General features: G+C 30.6%; 2 protein-coding genes and 1 non-coding gene across 3 annotated transcripts; 1 reads left to right on the forward strand and 2 right to left on the reverse strand.

Annotated features, from left to right (window-relative positions):
- Positions 1–8,475: 8,475 nt before the first annotated feature.
- TRNAK-CUU lies at positions 8,476–8,548 on the reverse strand. The gene has a single exon. It is a non-coding gene; the product is annotated as a tRNA-Lys (tRNA).
- A 5,850-nt stretch (positions 8,549–14,398) lies between these two features.
- On the forward strand, positions 14,399–14,878 carry LOC113851147 (protein FAR1-RELATED SEQUENCE 5-like). The gene has a single exon (XM_027481626.1). The coding sequence runs from the start codon at positions 14,399–14,401 to the stop codon at positions 14,876–14,878; it is 480 nt and encodes a 159-aa protein (XP_027337427.1).
- A 1,768-nt stretch (positions 14,879–16,646) lies between these two features.
- LOC113850460 (methylsterol monooxygenase 1-1-like) lies at positions 16,647–20,220 on the reverse strand. The gene is made up of 5 exons (XM_027481016.1): positions 19,737–20,220; positions 19,326–19,648; positions 17,695–17,842; positions 17,562–17,594; positions 16,647–17,370 (listed from the first exon to the last, which is right to left on the reverse strand). The coding sequence occupies exons 1-5, from the start codon at positions 20,064–20,066 to the stop codon at positions 17,296–17,298; spliced, it is 909 nt and encodes a 302-aa protein (XP_027336817.1). The 5' UTR covers positions 20,067–20,220; the 3' UTR covers positions 16,647–17,295.
- Between the last annotated feature and the right edge of the window lie 204 nt (positions 20,221–20,424).

Raw genomic sequence — 20,424 nt, forward strand, 5'->3', positions numbered from 1 at the left:
TTTAAATATTGATAAAAATTTAATATATTAACAATATATTTATTATTATAAATAATATATAAATTTTTAATTTAAATTAAAATAATATCTTCTCTTTCTTTCTTCATTAAAAACTTTTTCCCAAACATATCATAAAACGCAATTAGAAACTTCCCAGAAGAAATGCATTTGTGAAGAGTAATAAAAGAAATTGCCAAAAAGTTGCAGAAAGAGTTTGAAAGTAATGTCAAGCTGAAGGAAGGGGTTTTGGCCTTCCAAGGTTGGTCGTGAATTGTATAGTATTTTTCTTTTTAATTTATAAAATATTTCATGTTTTACTTGAAGTATTTGAAGACAGATCCAATTTAATTCTTTTTTGTTAGCATATTCCAAAGGAACCTTCTTTATCATGTGTTAGTTCTTTCCCTTTTAAGAATTCTTTTAAGGTGATTATTTTATAATTTTTTAATGTGAGAGGGCATCGATAACTATTTTTCATTTGAGCCAATAAAATTTAGTCATGTGCATACATGTTAAAATTATATTATCAATAAATTGAATTTAATTTTAATGGTGTTATAACTTATAAATTTTATAATTGTAAAAAAAAATCCTTATGTGATTTAATTAAAAAAATAAATATAAAATGGAATCTGTTCTATTAAATAATAAATTAAATTGAAATAATGAAAAAAAATATGTTACCAATTAGTTTTAAAACATAATTAAAAAAAACTATTATTAATAGCTCTATCCCCACATTAGCGAAAGAAGATTCTTTAAAAAACTTGATGACTATGTCAACTATTACGACTAAAAGATTTTTCAGAAACCATTAAAAGGAAAGAAGACGTTACTTTTGTATCATAAACCCTATTTTACGCTTAATTAGATACCATTTAAGACTCTTATGGATGTTGTCAATTAGCACATTAGACACGACTGTTACTAACAGTCTATTTAAAAAAACTAATATACTGAATGCATAAAGGATTAAAATGAAATTTTAAAAATTTAAAGATTAAAGTAAAAATAAATAAATAAGTTACAGAATCATAAATCTATTTTTATTTAATTTGTATATAAATAGATAAAAAAAAAAGGAAGAGTATTGATAATTATAGTATAACTATAAAAAAATTATAATTACTGATTATTTTGAAATGAAATATTTTTATTATCTTTTAATGACAAATTTAATATATTTTAATTATTTATTAAAAATATTTTTATTCAATAAAGTAATATTAAAATAAATATAAATTAATTTATATTTTTGGAGACAAGTATTCTTTATTGAAAATAATCATGTTAGTAACTAATATAATTATAAGTGTCAAAATTCTTTCTCTAAATATTAATATAAATTTAAATATATAAATATTTAACTTACATTTATTATATTTGTTTAATATATAATATATTCTTTATTAGATTTTAAAATATAATTAAATTTATTTTATTTTATTTTTAATTTAATTTACTGTATGACGCAACATAACTCTTTAATATTTAATTTTTGAATAATTTTAAAGTAATATTCATATGATTCCTTTTTTTTTTCCTAACAAAAGAGTAATTTCTTTATAATTATAAAACGTATAATATCAATTAAAATTAATTTCAACGTAATTTTAATGTATATATGATTAATTTTTTAAAATAAAAAAAATTATACCTCCCAAAATTCAAAGAAACCAAAGCAACCGACTTCTTTCAATCTTTTCACTAGTTGTTAATTTAATATTATATATTTAAAATGCTTAAATTCATATGGTTTTAGTGTTAATTAGATACCATTTAAGACTCTTATGGATGTTGTCAATTTAATATATATATTACATTGAAAAATATTGAATTAAATATTATATTTTGACCGCACTAATCACAAACGTTGTCATGGGTGGATGAAAAATAGTTGGTATATAAACTGTAAATACATATAATATTAAATAGTTATTGATAAGTTATATATTAGATGATTAAATACATTTATTTATCTATAAAAAAGTAAGTAACTATTTAATAACATAAATTTTACAATAAAATGAAAATATAAGATAGTTAATATATTTGTAAAATAGTCTATATTTTTTATAAACAGAATTAAGAAAATATTCTGTTTTATTTTTTATTAAAAAATTTAAATATAATTTCTTATATATTTTTATTGTTATTTTTTAGATGTATTTAAGAATAGTACTCTCTATTTAATAAATTATTTTAAATAATAACTTATATCTTACATTACTTATATCATAAATTTTGACTATGTAGCATGTGAGATTTTTATAACGTAATTTGTAATTTTAAAAGTTTAAACATTAATCAATACAATTGTATTAAATATTTGGAGAAAATTTGTTACTACTTATAATAATTATATTTAACTCGATTATAATTTTTTTAAGTAATATAAATATATATATATATATATAATTTAGAAAAAATTATTTTGATAAGCAACATCAAATGTGAGTTATAAATTATTTTAATTTATTCATAACTTTTTTCAAACAGACTCTTAATTAAAATTTGAATTTCATATGGATATTATATGATAACATTTAATGCTTATTTTAACTCTAATTTTGATTAAAACAACAACACAAAAATAGATATTGAACTTTACTTAAATTTTGTTCTATTATAACAATTTAATATTAATTAGTAATTTTTAAAGATGTTGACTAATACTTTTAAGGTAGATATTAAGAAATAAAAATATTTTTTTATTAAAAAATGAAATGATACATTTTTCTCTATGATTTCTATTGCAAATTCAACGTGAGCTTAAATAAAAATATTATTAATTACTTAGTTATGGAAACTAGTTAATAAGACTTTTTAGGTCTCTTTTATCACTAAATATATGTGTGTACATGAATTTATATTATCTTAAAACTTTATACTCTTATTCTTTTGGTTCGGACTTTCAGTTGATTCCTCTAATAATTAATTACTTCAAAGTTAATATTATGCTTGCAAATTTTTTGAAGTGATTTTGAACATTTTTCTACATCCCAAACCAGAATATTGTTTATGCTCCATGTCAACGGTGGTGGATAATTATTGCATTCCTGAGTGAAAAATGTGAAAGATCGATATGAATAGGTGAGAAAAAAGCTTTCTAAAATAATGGTAAACATAACATTAAAAAAATTGTATGAAATATTGCATTGCAATTTAGTATTTAATTAGCTATGCTAGCACGAGTTACATCCAGAGTATCTAACTGATTCATTTATCTGAAAGTTAGATTAATTAACTCATAATAAACATTCTTCTTCACTAACCACCAAGAAATGCTTATTAAAATTATAAAATTTAATATATTTATATTACTAAATATTACTATTTTTAATAAAAATTGTTATATATATATATATATATTATATTTATTTATGTTGTGTAATGTTTCCTAAGTTAAGAAAATCGTTAATTTAATCATGAAATAAGTTAGAGAATTTTTATTTATTATTTTTATAATTTCAACACTTGACATAGAGAATACAAATTTAGACACCAAGAAACTAAATTCCTAGATTCGATTATATATCCCCAATTTGAATAAAAGATGCAACAGTGTCATTGAGGTACCTCAACATATATGTTTGTGGCCTGTATGTATGAGGCCAAGATTCGATTCCTCTCAGTCTCTCACAATTAAAAATAATCAATACCATTCGTCATAATTAAAATTTTATATAAATAAATATTAATAGATCTTATTTTATAAAGTGCTTCACTTTCGTTGAACAGTAAAATAAACAGATAATTAATTGCTTTTCAGTGATGATCAAGAAGTTGATACATAAATTGACTCACATTAATAACTCGGCATGCAATTTTAGTTCAGATGAATATTACATATTGCAAAGCATCAATCACTCACCCATATGATAATGATCTAACGAGCAAACAATTTCAGACTAGCTAGCATTCATAGGAGCGGGAGAATGTTTCTAGTGCTTCATGTTGGCACGAATAAAGTGATCATCAGTGTAATTATTTTTTTATAGTAAAAATATCTAGGCTTAGTGAAATTACCCTCTAAAACAAGATATCAGTGTACTTTCCCAAATCGGCTATAGACAAAACAAAACAAAGAAAAGCATTGAGTGACATTGCTTAAGGAGATCTACAGGTGATAATATGATCAACATAGATATGAATACAGGTGGCATGATGTGCAATAATTTGTTAAAATAACCAAGAGTCACAGTTAGTAGCAATATAATTGAAGAGACAAAAGAGTATCACTAAGTTTCTCAAATCACATTCGAGAGCTTGTTTCAATCTTAATTAGAAACTAATATTAAAAATGCTTTTGATATTATATCTAAATTTTATCAAATTTTAAGATTTAAAAAAAAATCATTAATTAGTCCATTTAAAAAAAAAGGTTAAATGCAATTTATATCTAAATTTTAAATTTTAAATCATTTTTGTTTGCTTGTGTTGTTTGAGGGAACTTTTCGATTAAAAATGTTTAAAAGATTAACATGATTACAATCATATATATGGCCTGAATGAATTACAAAAATGGAGTTACAGAAGATGAACAAATAGAAAGGGTCTGTTTGATTTGCGATTAAAAATGAATCTCATATTATTTATATTTATATGAATTTTTGAATGAAATGTTATTTTAGTATATACAGTAAAACTTTATTGAAGTGTCAAAACATCATTTTCCATATAGTAATATTGAGGTGCAAAGCACAGATGGGGAGTGGAAATAAAAGGTAGGAACAGTGAATGTTTAATGAGTGAAAACAATATGCAAACAATGGCAGCAACCATCCAATGAAAGGAGTTTTTGAATATGTAAAAGATGAAACAGACACCTCTGGCACGCATTGGTCATTCTGAAAAGAAATTCAAATGTGTATTAATCAAGCGCCGAGTTAGGTGAAGTTCAATACCTCATTTTGCTGTTCTGATGACACAATGCTCAGAAACAAAAGTAGAAAAATAAAAGCATGTGATGTGATCTGTAACACAAAACATAAACGGAAATCGTATGGTTTTCAAAACATTGCCGACTGGGTTTTGTCTTCCCCATACACTCAGCAAACTACAAATTGGGCCTTAATTAATTCAACACTGACCCTGTTTTCTTGTGATCATTTCAGCATTTGCATGTGCGCTCTATTCTTTAAGCATGTCATTTTCTGATGCTTATCATAGCAAATTCATCTTCATTACTTTGTTGCACGTCCTTTTCCTATCTTTTTTTTTTGTTTTTCTTCCACTCCAATCAGAATAACATTGTAATTCTTTCCATGTCAACTTATGAACAAGCTTCTCAAAAATAGTATGCAAGTAGTGAATTATAACTACTTCATTTTGAGGTCGATGTTGGATATTAATTCAATTCAACTTCTCTCTTTTTTTTAAAAAAAAATAAGAAAAAAAAATGGAACCACAATAAACATGTTGATATCGCCATGAGATCCCTGAATAGTGAAAACTTCTAATGATGGGGATTCAGTCTTTTCTTTAATTGCTATGATATCATTAATAAAATTTTAAAATATCTCAATTTTATATTTTTGCAAAGAAAATTATCATGAATGCATGGAATAAAATATCATCAATATGATTTTTTATAATTATTATAAAATTTTTAAAAAACCAACTGTTAAACTTTGGGTACATTTTCTCACCTATACTACCAAATTTCTCTTATGTCATATATATATATATATATATATATATATATATATATATATATATATATATATATATAACGGTTATAGAAATTATAAATGATAACATTGTATACACAAGTTAAATTAAAGGTTTAGATTGAGTGTAACCATTTTTAAATTTATACCAGTATGAAAAGATTATATTCCATATATATAATATTATTTTATTAATTAATAATAAAAATATAAAAATACAAGTATTGATATTTTAAAATAATTAAAAAGATAAAATAAAATAATTGAAAAGTTAAATAAAGAGAAAAAAATATAATTTTAATTCAATATAATAGAGACACTTATAAGGCACATGTTATAAAATGAAGAAGATGCATGATTGAAAAAAAAATAGTTACAGAAATTATTTCATTTTAAAGAATAAACATTTAAAACTATAATATAAGATTTTAAACTAATTTATGATTTTTTTAATGTAGATTTAACGGAACATGTTAAGAAGTTAATAAATAACATTTTTTTATAAAAAAATTATACCATTTAATATTTTTAACATGTTAAATTATATAATATTTTATTATTTTTAACGAAAATTTATTATACATACATTTTTATTATATTTTTTTACTTTAAAAAGTTACACATTTCAGTAAATATTTGGTAGTTTATTTTTTTTTCTCCATTAAGAGCACGGGTATATATATATATCTTAACGTACTAATAAATTTTGTTATTTTTAATTTTATTCTTGAAAATTTTTTAATGAATAATATTTATTGAATTTTTTTAACATTCTTAATTACTAATATATTTGAATAAATATTCATTTTCATATTTATTTTTTCTGAATTTGTATACGAAATAACAATTAAAAGTGTGATAATTATTAAAAAAAATATATAATTTATTACATGTATTCATCATAAAAGGAGAAAATTAAAGATATCTATCAATATAATAAAAGTAATTGTTGTGATATTAATATTTTCATTTACAAAAAAATATTAAAAAAACTACATGTATATAAATGCTTAAATTTGATTATAATTAAAAAAATTATATGACACGGGATACAAATATGTTATTCTTAACCCTATTAAACGACATTATAAAGTGCACTCAATCTCAAGCAACATCCAATTTCATGGAGCAGCTTCTGGCCGTGAACTAGCAAGATCTTGGGACTGAATCACTGACCACCGCTAATAATGCAATCCTCACTTCTGTTTTTTCACATTCTCTATATGCTTAGGAAGAAGGCATATATATAATATTTTCGATGTTGTTACTTCCCTTTGTCAAATCACAAGAAGCTCCCACTCTTTGACCTCCTACAAAGGACTATGCATAGTTTTGTTGAGTTAGGCAATAGGCATCCATTCCTTCCATTTATACATAACAGGTTTTTCTTCATTTCTAAAACTTACTAGATTTTAGCCACCACAAACAACAATTGTATTTCACAATACAGAGAGATATGGACATAATTTGTTGATAAATTTAGGTTTATCCTCCTGAATTGTTTCACAATTGAATTTTCAACAATTGATTCTGTAACCTTAGCATCCATCAAAACTCTTCTTTAATTACCATTGTGTCTAGTGATAGGTAGAAAGCCTATAATCAAGCGTCTTAAACTTGACTTGAGCAACGAGCCACTTTTCTTGGAGGACTTAATTTTCTAATTTGTGTGTATATAATAATTTATTTGTATGATTAAAAAAATCCATGATACATATGGAATATACTTTTCGGATCTTCAGCAGAATATAGGTTTTTGCAAACTCAGTATCCTATTCCTCATTCTCTTCAATTTTCTCTTTTTGGATGAGGAGATCCTCTTCAATTCACATTCAAAATACCAAAATTAGAGGCGAAATGCAAAACGACGTTGGGAAACCCGGGGAGTAAAAAGACCAAAGAAGATGATAGTAATACATAATATTTTTTCATTAAAACTATCAAATTTAATATATTGATAATAATATTAAATACAACATTTTTTATTACATATATTAAGCACGTGCTAAGAAAATCGCATTTATGATGATACCTGGAACAATGAGAAAGCACATTTGCTATTTCACTGACTTTATAGAAAGTGGAGGAAACAAACAAAGCAAGAATGGGTCAACAAATCCTGAACTTTGAAAGATGAAACTTGTTATGAGATCAGAAACAGCTGGCTACATAGGCCTCAGTAGTCAGTGACATTTGAAGTGCTTACATTAGATCCCCTACATTAACTCGTAACTATGTGGGAAGGACTCCAAAAAAATCTAGAAGCTACGCGGATAATAAGTTGATCATTCTCCCTGCCAAATCTAATACATAATTTTAACTTTCTTTACAAGATTTTAATTTGAGTTTTCTTTTGGGTCAAAATTTGAGATTTTTTATGTGGACTTCAACGTCATAATGGTGATGGGTCATTTTGACGTCCAAAAAATGGCCATCAGTAGGAAGGGATATCATAAAGAAGAAAATAAGAAGCTTAAATGAAACAGACATGTACATCATATGTTAATAATTATCTGATTCGACCGTTTTTATTTATTTATTTATTTATTTATTTTTCAATTATTGGCTCAAAATCCTCTGCATCTCTGCACTGAAGTCAATATGGGCAATAGAGAGAATGCAAACCACTGAAAAGGAAGATAAAAAATTCATGATCCAGCATTGCGTCGTAAGCTTTTGGGCCAGAAATGCAAGCTGGACCTGACCTAATATTTGCCACATATACTAGTGGGCCTTCGTCACTTTGTCCGAAAAGCTAAACCAGTGGTTAGATATTTTTCAAAAAACAAAATAAATAGAAACACGCCCACCGTGGGGCTCGAACCCACGACCACAAGGTTAAGAGCCTTGCGCTCTACCGACTGAGCTAGACGGGCAACTGAGAGTTTGTTTTATTTTAAATATAGTTGTAATCATCTACTTTGTACAAGGGATTTCATAACAGTCTTCTATGATAATCATACTAGATTCGTATAAATACACCACCAAAACCATAACATGTATATGATTTTTTCGTATATTTACTCCGATAAGGTAAACACAAACTTGAACCCCCTCTTTCCATCAATTGGACCAAAAACCGGTTGGGTCACCGATTCAACTTTAGAACCAATGGAGTAAAGAACTGGTGAAGTTGGTCAAAGTCAAATATGAACTAATGTTAATGGGTTGGTCTGAATAGGTATAGAAAATATATTTTTTGCTTTGTAAAAAAATTAGTTCTAAAACATTTTTTAAAGAAATAATATATATATATATATATATATATATAAAAGATGTGCATATGAATTATTATTATTATTATTATTATTTTACTATTAGTTATGATTTTTATCTTGTAAAACATACAATATGTACCACTTAGTGTGTTTTTTTATTAGTTGCTAATGTAAAAATATTTTTATTGATAATATATCAAAATTAAATTTATATAATAATCATTTGATTTCAACCCTATTCCTTATATACCAAAGTTTTGTTTGAAGTAAACTTATGAACAAATACTTGCAAGAGAAAAAAAATATAAAAAATTAATAAAATTTCCATCCTGCGTTAAAATTCATTTATAATTTTTTATCTTTTAAAAATTAATTTTATTTAATTTATTTAAAACTTGAAAAGATAAGTTATTTTTAATTTATAAAAAAATTTATTTATTTATTAATTTAAATTATATATTTATGTTGATATTCGTTTACAAAATAGTTTTTATATTTAAAAAATTATGTTTAATTTCTATACGAATATTTTATTACATTTTAATCTCTATTATTTATATTTTAGTTCTTACTATTACCTATATTAACAATGTTGAACAAAATATGAGAACTAAAACATTAGTACTTTTTAAGTTTAGAGAAGAATTAGTCACTAAATAAAAAAAAACCATAAATTTTAAAAATATTAAAAATTTTATATTTAAGTCAAAGATTATTCATATTTAAAATTATATATATTTATTAATAAAATTTATTAATTGAGTAAATACATAGATTAATAAAAAATTAATAAAATATTAAGAATAATTTATATAAGATAAATATTTTTTTATTATAGTTAAAAAAAATCTAGACATATTAAGGACGGTCATAATTCATTTAGTAAGGCTTCTCCTCTTTCTCCGTCCCTGTTAATAAATTGGATCAGAGTTGTTTTTAGGCCTTGGGCCCCTTATCATAGTGGCACTCTTAATGCAATTTACTATAACTTGAGAAGATATGCAAATCAATTCCTGCAGAATGAAGTCCATCTGAGGATCCATTACAACACAATAGAAATGATTTTTATGCCTCTGTTTTCAAATACTTCTCACTTAAGAATGCTGATACATTTACACTATTCAAAGAAACTAAACAACAATATCAGCAAATTAAAATTCTCTAACCCGTAATTTATCAATGAATACAAATTAAGATACAATGATGCGTGAAGTGACAAAGACACCTCCAAGTTCACAACCCCAGACGCCGCCCTTCCTCCCCTCCGCCCAATCTCCTTCCACCCAATTCTTCACCGCTTCCAAACCCACCTCCTCATTCCGCCGCCGCCAAAAAAACTCAAGGCCTTCCAATTAGAGCAGTCCCGGTCCTCCAGAAAGGCCCCAGTAAAAAAGGAACACTCCCTCAAATCCTAGCAAAGTCCCTCTCCTTTTGGATGACAAGTTCACGGGGTAATGCCCATTTTGTTCCAAAAGGTGATGGTGGTGGAGCACAGAGAACATAGACGCCGACATGGTCCAAAGCTATGACACTGGAATATTCGGTCGCTTTCCAACAGCAACCATCCAATACAAGAATATATCAAAGACGATTACTGTAGGCTGCGCCTCAAGCCGGTCGAGTGGCTGCTCAAAGGGCGATTCCATCTTGGTCGTGATAAGTGGAGGATCCGATTAATGGGAAATGAGTTAGGGCAAATGTCCCAGTTCAGATTTGGGGGAATTTCATTGTTGGCCATTCAATTTTAATCCTCCTTTCCTCCAATGTTCTTTACTCTTTCTCTTTTATATCTTTTGGTGTCCAAGTGAGAAGGGACCAAGTTGGGAGCGATCGAAGAGGACATGGAATGAAGAAGTGCCGTACATATCGACCGTTGGGTTCGTCTTCCTTAGAATGGATCCGATCGCCTGCAGGTCTGGTCGGAACAGGCTTCAATTTCCTTCTCACTCTACGAAAGAGGCTTGAACACTCATAAGCCCGCCTAAACGAGTTCACAAGGGACTTTTAAGCAAAATTCGCTTAAACAAATTTAAAATAGCTTAAGCCCTCTAAAGGGAAAAAGAAAAATTTGAAGCGAAAATAAATCAAAGAGCACGTTATAGGCAATGTAATTAACTTGAGCAAATTTTAAATGGCTTAAGCAAATTTTGGTAGGGCTTGAACTGACGTTTTCCAAATTCAGCAAATTTTTTTTCGCTTAAGCAAGTTTTATCCGCTTAAGTGAATGTATCAAAAAATGCATTAACCTGTATAATCTGATATAATCACTTAAGCGAAGCTCTGTAACTTAAGTAAAAATGGACCAAAGAGATATATTTTTCACTCACTTATTTTGCTTAAGCTAATCATTAATCGCTTAATCTATTCTTGCCTCGCTCAAGCCAAGACCAGTGAATTTAATTATTGTCAAGCGAATGTAAAACAGAGAGCACATGTTTCAGCTAGTGTGATTAGCTAGAACGAATTTTAAACGGCTTAAGCGAATTTTTGTGAAGCTTGAGCTAGCATTTACAAATCCAACGAAACTTGTTTAGCTTAAGCGAGTTTTATCCGCTTAAGCAAATTTATCAGAAAATGCATTAACTTGTACAACCTGATATATACGCGCTTGGGCCACGTTCAAAAGAAATCAAGTCAGAATAGATTTAACTTAAGCGAAAGTTGGTCCTTTAAGCGAAAGGTACAGAAAATCCAACATAATCCTAATACAGATAGCATTCAAGGGGCCAAAATACACTTGATTACGTATAAATTTTTCAAACTTACATCTTACACAAAACAATGAAATATGATATAGGTTACCAATTTGGATAAATATTAAAATCCATTAATGAGAACTATAGGAATAAGTATTAAAGAACTACAAAGGAAATCCATTAACGAGAACTATAGGAATAAGCATTGAAGAACTACAAATGAAATCCATTACATAACATAACACAAAATGTTGACTCATTAAAGTCTATTACAATAAAATCCTAGTTGTATTCATGTGGGTCCAACATTGTCATCCTCTTGCATGGGTTGTGGCTCATCTCCCTCATCATGTCTCTCTTCTTCCTCTAATTGTTGACCTTCCTATACATCTCTCCCATCATTTTCCTCAATGTCCTCAATGTCGTTGTGGAGTCCTTCCTTTGGTTGTCGATCTAGATCCTGTGTAGTTTCATGTTGAAATGTGAATGTAGGGTTATCTCCAGCCCATGATACAGCTTTTGCAAAAGCCTCAGGTGTGGGCCATAGGAAAGCATATTCCTGACCATGATGTTAGTGTAAAGTGAACCTGTGGAAAGATATGATGAAGGTAATGAGGGTAATGGTAAAATAAAAAATTACAAGAGTAATTAAAATAATAAAGAAGAGAACATTTACTTGTAGAAGGACTCGTTTAGGTAAGTGTAAGCACGATTGTTTGCTGCCAATTGTTGCTCTATATGAGTCAGATGGCATATGAGAGTTGGATCTGTTTGTGGCGCTTCAGACATAGATGGTCGTGTTCGTGGTTGTGATGCAGGTGGTACAGACGAAGACGGTTGAGAAGAATCTCCTACCGTTTGTTCCATTGGATTGGTGCAATAATTTTTTATGAACTGGTAATTAATTGGTTTCTTCAAGCTGATTGTTTGATTGGAGGTGTCTGGAATTGTAACACCTTGGGAAGCACATAGAGCATTGATTAGTGATGGCAATCCTAAAGGTTTTGTTGTTGATGCAATACTAGAGGTATTGGACATTACAAACTGGTGCAACTCATCTGAAATTATGACTGCTATGTCAACAGACATCCCCTTCATGATGCTATATATCAGATATGCTGGGAGCATCCGGACATCTGAGGTGTGTGTGGTTGGGGCTATGTTGGTAAAGAGAAAGGATGCCCATATTTGGGCCAAAGTAGTCAAAGACAGTCTTTTGAAGTGCATTGGCTTCTTCGATGCATTTGTTTCATAGGATTTTTCAGGGATGCATAAGGTGTTAGCTACTGTGTCATTTGAAAAACCTGACAAAGAGCCTCGATGTTGTTGGTATTGGCATAGCTCCCTTTCCCCTAAGGTTAGAGGGTTGCCTAATAGTGCTGAAATTGCATCTCTGTCATAAGCAACATTTTGTCCTCGAACCCAAGACTTCTGATCTGACTTGTGTGGGATCAATGGCCATGCATTTGCATAAAATTCTTTGACAATTACCTCGCGAATTTGATTAGGGAGATTTGCCAAGAATTGCCATTTTTTTCTTATAATCTCTTGCAAAAACTCTTCATATTGTCCTTCTTCTAAAGAGACCTTCCTCTCAGGTAGCAATTCCCTACATTGTAAGTCAAAAAATCTCTAAGCCTTAACCCTAGTTTTGAACCTAAATCTATCAAATGATATGATTTCTGTTTCAGTTTGAGCTTGTGATTGTTGATGTTGTTCAGTAGGTTCATCATGTTGTTGTGAAGTTTGCCCAACTTCAAGTCTTTGCCTCTTTCTTTGAGGAATAGACTTCTTTGGTGCCATCCTGAAACAAAAAACAAATTATAAGATTAAAGTAAAATCACTTAAGCTCTGTTTGTCGCTTAAGCCTCTGCATTTTTCGCTTAAGTTGGACTTTGTCGCTTAAGTGAAAGCTTCAACCTTTAGCTTTCCCCATGATTCAATTTTCGCTACCTCAACCCGCTTAAGCGAAAAATATAGAGGCTTCCAGCAAAGGTTTCCAACAGAGGCAGTAAAACTAACCCTAAACTTAATATTGTGAATCAGTCCAACATAAACAGAATAATGCTAATCTCATTCATATATCACAGTATTCAATACATGAAAGCCTTATAATCTCATGCAAAAGCTAAGAATAATAGCATTGTTGGACGCTTAAGCAATAGAGAAAGTGATTTTATAGCAACCAATAACAACATTGAAGTCATACCTTAAGCATTCGTTATGTACCTGAGTTAAAAATGGAAGCTTGCCCTTGAACTGAATGTGAGAAAAGAGACGTTTGGGGAAGGTTAAAACTTTGAACTTTGAGAGAAGGATAGAAAGGTTTGGAATGGAAATGAGAGTTTGTGATTCCAGTTTTTTAAAAACTAATAGTTGCGTATTTTGCTTAAGCGAGTTTCAATCGCTTAAGCGAAAAGTCACTTAAGCTAAATTTTTAACTTAAGTGGATTGTGTAGCGAATAAGGCTTAAGAGATTTTTGTATGGCTTAAGCAATTTTTACAAGATTTTTTGTGCCAAGGATATATTAGGTTACTTATTTTTGAAGAAAGAGGTTTTTTCGATTTTTGCTCTTGGTAAAACATTCAAGTACAGGATATTATCATTGTTGAAGTTTAGTAAGGACTTATTTCACACTTAGGGTGAGGATAAACAACACAAATTTGTAGCATTAAACTCTATTTCTGGTGAGATTGTGACAAAGAAAGTCTTCAAACATACTAAAAGTGCACATTTTACCATTACATTTGTTATTTAACATTATTGGAATAAATACTTATCATGTTTACTGTTATTTTATTGGACTGAAGAATGGATGTCGCAAGGAAACCAACTATAGGGCAAGAGTTTGAGAGTCTTGAACAAGTATGGCGATTTTGGTGTGAATATGGCAAGCTGTCAGGATTTGGAGTCAGGAAACAATATTTTAACAAGCAAAAGGTAGATGGTGTCATTACGGGTTGCAGATATGTTTGTTGTAAAGAGGGACATCAACAAGAAGATAAAAGAAAACTCCAAGTCACAAAACATCAACCAGAAACTAGAACTGAATGTCTTGCAAGGATATCATTGTCTTTGACAAACAACAACAAATATGTCATTCGTGAGTTTGTTGAAGAGCATAATCACCCATTACAACTTCCCGAAACAATGCATATGCTTGCTTCACATCGTAATATAACTGAAGTCCAAACTCATGAAATTGATTTGCCTGAGGCTTTTGGATTGCGACAAAAGGCATCATCTCAACTAATGACTACACTTGCAGAACACCGAGCTAATGTTGGGTAGACTCGACTGGACGCAAAAAATTATTTTAGAGCAAAAAGACAAAGAGGAATGGTATACGGTGAGGTTGATTGTCTAATGCAATACTTTCAACGGCAATTACTAGACAATCCAGCTTTTTTCCATGTGTACTAGATGGATGAGGAGGAGCAAATCATAAATATTTTTTGGGCGGATGCAAAGATGATAATTGATTATGGGTTTTTTGGTGAAGTTGTATCACTAGACACTACATATTGCACCAATCGAGCTAATAGGTCTCTGGCATTATTTTCAGTTTTAACCATTACAGAGGTGTTGTTATCTTTGGGGCAGCATTGTTGTACGATGAAACAGTTGAATCATTTTAATGGTTGTTTGAGACTTTTTTGGAAGTACACAACAACAAAAAATTGCAAACAATCTTTACATATCAAGATCAAGTTATGGCCAAAGCACTTGTCCATGTAATGCCAGAGACACATCATGCATTATGCACATGGCACTTAATGTAAAATGGAATAAAATACCTTGACAATTTAATGAAAGGAGGAAGTCATTTTTTAAGAGATTTGAAAAGATGCATGTATGACTTTGATAGTTTAATTGACTTTGAGGAGGCTTAGACAAAGTTCATTACAGAATACAATGTTGAACAAAATAGTTTGATTACTTCACTGTATTCCATAAAAGAGAAATGAGCATCATGTTATCTGAATGATTGTTTAACCCTTAGAATGTGAAGTACTCAGCTGAGTGAAAGCTTAAATTCTGATTTCAAGACATGTATGAAACCTGGTGTTGACATTAAGCAATTCTTTGCTCACTTTAAATGGGTTGTTGAAGACAAGCATTATAACGAGTTTAAGTGTGAGTATGACTCTCGTCATAAGTTAGTCATGTTGCGATATGAGGTGTCACCAATCCTAATACAAATGGCCAAGGTTTACACACATACAGTGTATAATTTATTTAAACAAGAGTTTGCTCAATTTTTGGCATGTTGCATATCATTAAGGATTGAAACTCCTTCTTTGATTGAATATGTAATTAATAAAGTCAATCAACAAAGGTCATAGACAGTTACATTTGATAGTTCCTCAACTACTATCAATTGTTCTTGTAAAAAGTTTGAAACAATGGGCCTACTTTGCTGTCATGCTTTGAAAGTGTTTGAAGCCAATGATGTAAAGACTGTTCCTGACAAATACATACTAAAGAGATAAACAACAGAAGACCGTTGTGGGATTATTCACAATGTAAAAGACATATAAGTGGAAGAATATTGCCAACTAGTTGATGACAATATTAATACTTTAGTGGGCCACATCACAAAGCTTCTCTTATAAACACAAGATAATGACAAGAATAGGGATGATGGTGTAAATAATGTCACTAATCAGGGTACACAACCTAAAGGATTCAAGCAACCATTAAGAGGAAAGGGTGTAAAAGATTCAAAGGTTGAATTGAATTACAAGCAAAAAGAAAAAAGAACAAAACTCCAACTTTATTATAATAGAAAAAAATTAATATAAAAAATAAATAATATTTTTCTAATAAATTAAAAATAACTTATCTTTTCAAATTTTAAAGAAATTAAATGAAAACTTTTTAGGACTTTCAAAAAAATAAAAATTATTTTTAACTCATTAAAGAAATTTATTTATTTTTTATATTAACTTTCTAAGTACTTCTCAAAAACTTTAAGCCTATATACACCTCAGAACTGAGAAATGATCGGTTGTGCAGAAAGTTGAACAAAATCGGCTCTACTGATGGCTTTCGATGTCAAACATCAAGTTTTATAATTTTAGGTTCGTGACTTCCTGATCCTTTTTTTAAGAGAATGTAGTCTTAAAGAAAAGCAATCACTTTGAACATAATACTAAATTGATGGTAACGTGGACATGGCATAATTTAACCGGTGTCAATCCCAAATCAATTCCGCCACAAGACATTATCCCAAACTCCACGGAATTGAAGCCTGACGCAACAGCAGTTGCAGCGTCCGCCAACCGTTCAAGACTTGTACAAAAGTTTATGGACTGTATGAGGACATTTGCTTGTGTATGAACGGTAACAAGTTTATGAAAACGAACTTCCAAATTTTATTCTAATTATCGAATTGCATACCGGCAGAGGAAACCTATTTCAAATGTCAGAATTTACAAAGGGGAGGGAACATTCTGACATATTATAATTATAAAACCAAATGTCTGAATTCCAAAACATGACAATTGAAGAAATTCCTTCCCCCCCCCCCCCCCTCTCTCTCTCTAACACAATCACAATTTGTAAAGCCCCTTTCTCACTAACCTCCACCCTGAAGCTAAGCAAATACATATAGTTTACCACCAGCAGATATGTCTACAAGAAATTAGGTAGTTCCAAAGAGTCAACATGCAACACATTCTGATACCACCTAGGATGCTTCAGTCTCAATCAGATTTATAATCCTGTGCCTTGTATAATCCTCCGTTCTGCTCAATGCCATTTGTCAAATCTTCCTTCAACTACATCAATGCACAAAGCAGCAACGAGATAGGGGAAAAAGTCAATCATTGCATATTGTATACCCAAATAAATTAAGTCCAAAACAAAAAGAGAAGCGTCAAAGGAATTTGAACAACATAAAATGTTATTGAGGTAACTAAAGCGACCCCATGCAACCACATTTCTCAGTGACAAAGCTTCATAAATTTACCTTCTGAATCAATTTCTTCTGATACCTATAACCCTGTGACAAACAAAGTAGAATCATAGCAAATCAATATGACATGGAAAAACTATGCAGATATTATTTATTCAGCAAAATAATTCAAGAATCATGATATAACCTTGTCAGTTCCATAGATGTAATCACAGTATGTGAAAACTGAAGCGAAATTGCTTTGGCTTTGTCTTCCAACATAATGATGGTAATCATGATAGTCGGCACCACCATAAAATGGAATATATTTAGTGAAACTCCAGGGAAAGTCATACCTGACACATGATAAGGTAGACAATACAATATAAAGGTCAGGTGCCAAAATTACAATGCAGGAGAGAGTAAACTTCTCATAAAGGGGAGGGGAGGGACTATGCTGGTATTTATCAATGGCAAAGAAAGAGTCACCACAACTAAATTCCTAAAGGTCATATCAGAAATTATTAAGAAATTCAAGTTGCAAACACCAAAAGGATTTCCATCTCAAGGAATTAACCATCATCCTGATATATAATTGGGCACAAGCACTTCTATAACAAAACATTTGTAGTGTTGATATTGGGCCTATAACAATTAACTGAAGAAGTGATTTATAGAAATCAGTTTAGCTATCAGTTTTGCACTAACCTGTACTATTTTTTGATATTGTTGAGAAAGCAAATACCCAAAAGGATTTATTTCTTTGTGTAGTTGAAAACATTATGCATAATGTTTGTTCAAGACAAATTACAATTTGATTTATTAATTATTGAGACAGCAAACATCAGAAAGATCTTTTTCTTGGCATGGTTAAGAACATTATATGTACTAGGGCAACAACTCGCAAAGGTTTATCCCAGACAAATTTCAATTTAACTTCCAGTTGCCAGATTGATCACAACATACAAAAGCTTCCCAAAAGTCCATAGGGAACTTCTTCTTCAGCAACCAAACTCTCAACCAAATGTAATAATTTCACATTGTTAAATCATTACCAAAGAGCTGTCTTGCATTGAAATTGGAAACTTGCAAACAAATCACTATGTTTAAGCCATATTATTAAGATAGTGTGTGGGGGATAGGTTAGGACAGGGGAGAGAACATAATATACGAACTCCATTATATGTTTTCAAAAAGAGAACACAAGAGCACGTAAGGATGGTGGAACCAAGGAGAACAAACAAGAACATAATGTTGACGTGCTCTAATTGCAGCTCTGCTCTTTTAACAACCTGTGTAGATTTTAATCAACTGCCCTTTTAGGGGCATCCAACTAAAATGCAGCACAAATAAATGTGGTAAAGATAGACATAACCAAAGCCAGAGTAAACAAAAACCATCACCATTACCTAAAAGATTTTCAGCACTTGCCAACCATTTATAAGCAGAAAAAATTACCATCTTCTAAGTAGAGAAAGAAATAATTTGTGCAGAATTTTCATTATCACACACTGAGAAACACAAATGACAATGAAGCAACAGTTTTTAATACAACTTCTCTAACGTGCAACAGTGCAAATTATAAAAAAGTTTTTATTGAAAATTACATAATTAAATGCTACAATTTTCAATTAAAAATACTGTTTATTAACTTATCACATACACTGTTGCAAATGTTAGAAAACATGTTTTAAATGTTAATAATAAATAAATAAGTAGCAAAAAAGTGTGAAACAGATCCTAGGACCCAAGGAAGAAAAAGTAAGGCACTATTCGAGATCCTCCCAGTCCAAAGTGCTTTTAACGAGGATTGGCAAAGTAAAGAAAGAAGCGGGTTACCCGCTGTGCGTATCAATGGCTTCAATCTGGCGCAATGCTATCCACAACCAAAAGGTAATCATGTGGCCAGGAACCAGAGCAGGTCCGAGAAAAGAGGGAATCCCGAGGAACAAGATCTCAGCCCAGTGTGCATAGGGCGCAGCAAATCCAATAGGAGCAGAGTATTCATGGTGAACGCGATGAATGTTATCGTAACCCCATTTGTTATGGAGGAACCTATGGATCCAGTAATTGGTATAATCCTCCACCAAAAAGTACACCGTCAATTGCGCCAGGATCTCCCAGCCCGACGGCAAAGGCAACCCCGCCCTGATCCCAATCATCTGAAATAAAAAAAAATCAAAATCAAAATCAGTAAACGGAATGTAACTAACTAACTAACTGTAACGGTAACGGTGACGGAGAGAAAACCTTGATGGACGGATAAGAGACGAGCTGGAGGGGACCAACGACGAGGAAGAACATGCGCATGACGTCTTTGTAGCATTTGGTTATTTCGTGAAGGGATAAGTGAACCTTGGGCTGGATCTTGTAGGAGTCGACGAAGGAGAGGCGTTTGAGTTCGAGGACGACGAGAGGGACAGGGACGAGGGAGAAGATGAGGAAGAGGAACAGAATGTTGTGACAGTAGAGGAAGTAATCGGATTTGGCGGCGGAGTAGTTGAACCAGAAATTCTCGGCGGAGGTGAGATTGCGGCCAAGAGCGGCCTCTGCTTCGTGGAGAGAATGGTAGGGAATCATCGTCACCGGAACCCTAGATGTGCCGGCGGCGGAGGAGTGATTGGGATGGTGTATGAGTGTGGGATAAGGAAAGAAAAGGGAACGAGAGAGATGAGAGAGAGAGAGAGAGATTTGATTAGGGGACGTGGTGGATGCTGCGCTGGATGTTTGTCTGTTACAACTTACAAATATTTGCGGGAATTTTCAAAATGAACAACGCCTCATATTTATAGAGCCTCCCTTGTCTTTTTCTCTCGTTGGCTTTTTTTGGCATTCAATCCCTGTTTTTCTGCTACTCTCGGTTCAGAGATGGCTGCATGTGATACCCTCTTGCTAACTTCCACCTTTTCTTCACTAGAGATAAATATACCATAACAAA

Source organism: Abrus precatorius, unplaced genomic scaffold (genome assembly GCF_003935025.1).
Source record: "Abrus precatorius isolate BTA unplaced genomic scaffold, Abrus_2018 Scaffold9, whole genome shotgun sequence".
Classification (NCBI taxonomy): Eukaryota; Viridiplantae; Streptophyta; class Magnoliopsida; order Fabales; family Fabaceae; genus Abrus; species Abrus precatorius.

Coding starts and splice junctions, on each gene's coding strand:
- LOC113851147 (XM_027481626.1), top strand. CDS start 14,399: ATGGATGTCGCAAGGAAACCAACTATAGGGCAAGAGTTTGAGAGTCTT.
- LOC113850460 (XM_027481016.1), bottom strand. CDS start 20,066: ATGATTCCCTACCATTCTCTCCACGAAGCAGAGGCCGCTCTTGGCCGC. Junction 19,649..19,736: donor TCTCTTATCCGTCCATCAAG/GTTTTCTCTCCG, acceptor TTTTTATTTCAG/ATGATTGGGATCAGGGCGGG. Junction 17,843..19,325: donor GCCATTGATACGCACAGCGG/GTAACCCGCTTC, acceptor ATCATGTGTCAG/GTATGACTTTCCCTGGAGTT.